Below are 5101 nucleotides of genomic sequence, written 5' to 3'. Positions count from 1 at the left end.
CCTGGGCCTCTGAGACTCGCCCGACTTGGAGGGCGCAGGGGCCTTGGGAGGGCCGGGCCGGGCTCTCGGCCGCGGGAGGCTGAGGGGAGCAGCAGCAGCAGAGGGAGAGGAGGGGGGTCCTGACGGCGCGCGTGCAGAAGACGAACATGATGCCGTTGGCGCCTCCCTGGAAGGTGTTCCCGATGCCCTGGCGGGGAGAAAGGAAGGGGCGTGAGTGCCAGGGCTGAGCGGCCCTGAGCAACACACGCAGGGAGGAGCAGGGGACCCAGGACCTTGTCCTCCACCCCTGGGGGGTGGTCCGTGGGAACCCTGGCCACCAGGCCCTCTGACAGAGCACCGGGCAGGCCTGAACTTGAAGGCGTGCCTCGAATCTTCTGGGTTGGGAAGGGCTAAGGGTCAGTCCACTTTCCTGGGGTTACTCCTAGGCCATGCGACAGTAACTCAACACCCATGGGCTGCCCTGGAGCCACGCTAACCTTCCACCTTCTCTTGTCAAGCCTCCCTGTTGGGCAGGGCACGGAGAAGGACGCAGGGGAGCAGGGCCCCCCACCAGTCCACGCTGGCTGGAGCGTTGGGGCCTGCCTGGGGAGGGCAGACCTACGTGCAAAACCACCAGCACTGGCATCCGCACTGCCGGGGAGCCACAGAGGGTCAGGATGAAGCACACGGTGCTCCAGACCCGCAAGCAGATGAAGATGAGCGGGATGAGGACCAGCTTCTTATCTGCCACGGAGGTGCGGTGCTGGAGCTGGTGCGCCTCGGAGACGATGGGCCGGTACTCCAAGAGCTCCGCGTGCTGTGCGGGGAAGACAGAGCGCAGATGTGAGAGGAGCCCATGAGACGGGGCCCTCCTCCCCACTCCCTCCCTTGCCCTTGGGCTGCTGTCTCCCCGCGCCTCCTGGGGACAGACTGGCTGGAGTGGGAGGACGTGAGGTGTGCAGTGCCTGGCGCTGGCAGCCCAGGTTCCATCTCTGGCCTGTCTTATCCATCCACTGGCCATTCCACATCCTCATGTGGATGTCTAAAGCATGTCAGAAGCTTCTCAGGTTCAAAACAGATGCCTGACCTCACCCCCAAGCCTACTGCCTGCTTCCCCATCTCAGCCCTGTCCTTCCAGCTGCCCGGGCCATAAGCTTGGGAGTGGTCTTTGGTTCCTGTCTCTGTGCGACAGCTCACATCTGCCCCACAGGCAAGCCCCACAGGTTCTGCCTTCAAAAACGGACCCAGACCTGGAAGTTCTGTCCACGGTCACTGCCACCAGCCAGGTCCAAGCACCACCACCACTTTGCTGAACGGTTGCCACTGCCTCTTCACTGATCTCCCTCCACCACCACCCCAATCCCCTCTCCACTGCAACGTCACTCTCAACACAAATGCAGTATGGTTCCTTGAAGACCAGTGTTCGTTACAGCACTATTTACAACAACCAGGACACGGAAGCAACCTAGATGTCCACTGAGAGATGAATGGATAAAGAAGACGGGGTACATATACACAGTGGAAAATTACTCAGCCTTAAAAAAACATCTGAGTCAGTTCTAGTGAGGTAGATGAACCTAGAGCCTGTTATACGACTGAAGTAAGTCAGAAAGAGAAAAATAAATGTCATATTAACACATATATATGGAATCTAGAAAAATGGTACTGATGAGCCTATTTGCAGGGCAGCAGTGGAGACGAAGATACAGAGAACAGGCTTGTGGACACAGTGAGGGAAGGAGAAAGTGGGACAAAAGGAGAAAGTAGCATCAACATATATACACTATCACACATAAGACAGATAAAAGTGCTAGTCAGTCATATCTGACTCTTTGTGACCCCATGAACTGTAGCCCACCAGGCTCCTCTGTCCATGGGATTTCCCAAGGCAAAAATACTGGAGTGGGTAGTCATTCCCTTCTCCAGGGGATCTTCCTGACCCAGGGGTCCAGGTCTCCTGCATGGCAGGCAGATTCTTTACCATCTGAGCCTCTAGGGGAAGCCCCCATAGGATGGATGGCTGGTGAGCAGTTGCTGTATAACTCAGGGAGCCCAGTGTGGTGCTCTGAGCTGACCTGGAGGGATGGGCGGGGAGTGGGGAGGGGGACGGCAGGGCAGGGAGGGAGGCTATGGAGGGAGGGGATGCATGTACAATTATGTCCAACTCACATCGTTGTATGGCAGAAACCAGCACAACGTTGTACAAATTAAAACAGCAACAACAACAAACCTAAGTCAGATCAAGCCAGTCTTCCACTCCAAGCTCTTGGCGACTCCTCGTTTCGTCCGTTCCTTAAAAAGTCCCCAACTCTAGCTCTCTCTGACTTCATTCCTGCCACGTTCCTCATGTTTATTCTGCTCCAGCCACACAGACCTCCTAATCCTCCAAACATGCCAGGCACACCCCACCCCTGGGTCTCTGCACAAGCTCCGTCCCGCATACATGCCCCATCAGTTCAGTTCAGTTCAGTCGCTCAGTCAGGTCCGACTCTTTGTGATCCCATGAACCACAGCATGCCAGGCCTCCCTGTCCATCACCAACTCCCAGAGTTTACCCAAACTCATGTCCATTGAGTCGGTGATGCCATCTAACCATCTCATCCTCCGTTGTCACCTTCTCCACCTGCCTTCAATCTTTCCCAACATCAGGGTCTTTTCAAATGAGTCAGCTCTTTGCATCAAGTGGCCAAACAGCCAAAAAAAAAAAAAAAAGACATAGGCAGGAGCTGCAGCTGGGGGGGGGGGGGTAGGGGAGACGGGGGGAGTCCTGGGCAGAGCCTGGTGGGGCTCCTGGGAACTTCCATCTGGGAGCCCTGGAATCCTCCTAGGGCAGGAGGAAAGAGGAGGTGAGAAGGGCACCCCCAGCCCAGACAGAAGACCAACTAAAAAGCCCTTCAAAGACAGAGAGGATCTCAGACCCATTGGTACACCTGCCAGCATCTCTGTCAGTGACTCCAAGCTAAGCCACAAGAGGGCAGCAGGGAGGAGTGAGAATCAGGTAGATTTCCAAGTAAAAGGAAAACCCAAAGTGTGTGTCTCAGGAGACAGACAGGAGTACAGGGTGGGGACCAGGTCTCAGACAGCTGCGAGGAGCATTTACACACTTGGAAATGGCCGCGGAGCCTGCAGCACACTCGAAAGACGGGGACATTCTCTCCGACAATTTCAGCCTTGAAAACGCAGAGCAAAACAGGACAGGCACCACATCAGCAGGATGAGCTGGAAGCCTGTCCACAGAGCTTTCACCCGGTTACCACTCCAGCCAGGTGCCATGTTTTCTCTTCCATCGGAACTGCACCTCTGCCTCCTCCTAGGAGTGCAGCAACCGTGCTTGAATTCTCATTAGAAACTCCCATTGCCACACAGAACTTTCTCGCATAGTAGATGCTCAACAAAAGTGCACTGAATGAATGCTTGGGCAGACCAATGGATGGGCTAATCAGAACATTTCTGGGATAGCAGTTTGCACATGCCTGGCTTCCCTGGTGGGTCAGCAATAAAGAACCCATCTGCCAATGCAGACGTGGTTTTGATCCCTGGGTTGGGAAGATCGCCTGGAGAAAGGAATGGCAACCCACTCCAGGATTCTTACCTGGGAAATCCCATGGACAGAGGAGCCTGCAGGGCTACAGTTGCAAAAGAGTCAGACACAACTTAGTGACTAAACAGTCACAACAGCGACTTGTACGTGGCTAGGAGAAAGCCTGTACTTTACATCTGCAGAAACGAACTGGTAGTCCAGCACAAGGAACAATTTGGTCAGATTATCAGAGGGAAAGCATTCTTTCTGAGAATTTCTGGCCCGAAGTCTAGTAGACTTCTGATCAGCCCAGTCTATTGAATTCCCGAGAGCCCGAAAAACCTACCACTTAGGATATTTTAATCACCAAGAATAAGAAGTGAATTACTTGTATCACTGATTAGGGAAGTCTGTGATCCTGCCGGGTCAATTCTTATTTGGCTAGTGCACGCAAGCATCTTTCATCCAGGTTCCTTTCAAGGTTAAACAACTGCGTGGGTCTGTCCAGGAGGGGGCAGTAGAGAGCCATGGCCCAGACCGCAGGCTGAGCTCTTAAGCCTCCTTAATTCCAGACACTCACTGGGAGTCTGGGGAGCCCCTTAACCTTGATGAGCCTTGTTTCCTCATCCACAAAGGAAGGAATAAAAGGACCCGCCCCGACGGGGCTGTGTAATTATCAAACCAGACAAGCAACAGTGCTTATAAAATTCGGCATGCGTCACGGTGAGTGATGCAGAACAAGCCCTCCCTCACTCTCGCCGGTCACTCGCCCTTCCCCTGAGATGGCCGACTCGGTCGCGGGGACACACTGGCCACACAGAGCTCTGGGCGGGCCCCCGGGGGCACCTACCGCCCGGTGGATGTGGTTCCGGATGAGGAGGTAGAGCACGGGCAGAGTGAGGTAGGCCAGCAGCTCCCACAGCTTCCCGGTCAGCAGCATCCACAGCACCCGGTCCTCCGCCTCCAGGCTGATCCAGCACCAGCCCACCGACACGTCCGAGGCGTCGTAGCCGATCTTCTTCAGAGCCACAGCTGCCACGGTGATGGCCAGCGGAACCCCCCAGCTGAAGAGTAAGGAGCAAACAGGCCGTGGTGAGGTCAGACCCAGCTCCCAGCAAAGCCAACAAGGGTGAAGCGACCAGGATGCTGTGCACACAAGGCCAGTGCTCTCCCAAGGCTGCAGCAGACAGGGTCCCTGGGGAACAGGGGGGCTGGAATCCTCAAAGCCCCCAACCCAGCTCTGCTCTGCCCAAGCCCAGGAAAAGGGACACAGGAGCTGTCCTGGCCTCCCACCTGGACACACACATCCTCCCAAGCACTCGGAGGCTGGGTTCTAATTCAGAATTGCCAGGAGACAATAGCATCCTCGGAGACTAGGATGCTATAGCACTCTCACTTCCCTGGTGGCTTAGACGGTAAAAGCATCTGCCTACAGTGCGGGAGACCGGGTTCAATCCCTGGGTTGGGAAGATCCTCTGGAGAAAAAAATGGCAACCCACTCCAGTACTCTTGCCTGGAAAATCTGGTGGATGGAGGAGCCTGGTAGTCTACAGTCCATGGGGTCGCAAAGAGTCAGACACGACTGAGTGACTAAAATCACAC

General features: G+C 55.4%; 1 protein-coding gene across 1 annotated transcript in view; it reads right to left on the bottom strand.

Moving 5' to 3' along the window:
• The window catches only part of GPR157 (G protein-coupled receptor 157), a 6877-nt gene that overhangs the window by 359 nt on the left and 1417 nt on the right, over nt 1-5101 (bottom strand). Inside the window, 4 exon segments of the mRNA XM_040262831.1 lie at nt 8-54; nt 56-187; nt 602-796; nt 4350-4832. Of these exon segments, the coding sequence (XP_040118765.1) occupies nt 8-54; nt 56-187; nt 602-796; nt 4350-4832 (857 nt within the window).

The sequence above is a fragment of the Oryx dammah genome, unplaced genomic scaffold (genome assembly GCF_014754425.2).
Source record: "Oryx dammah isolate SB20612 unplaced genomic scaffold, SCBI_Odam_1.1 HiC_scaffold_21, whole genome shotgun sequence".
NCBI lineage: Eukaryota > Metazoa > Chordata > Mammalia > Artiodactyla > Bovidae > Oryx > Oryx dammah.
Note: the sequence above shows the minus strand (reverse complement) of the source record. Positions and strands in the feature narration are given on the sequence as shown.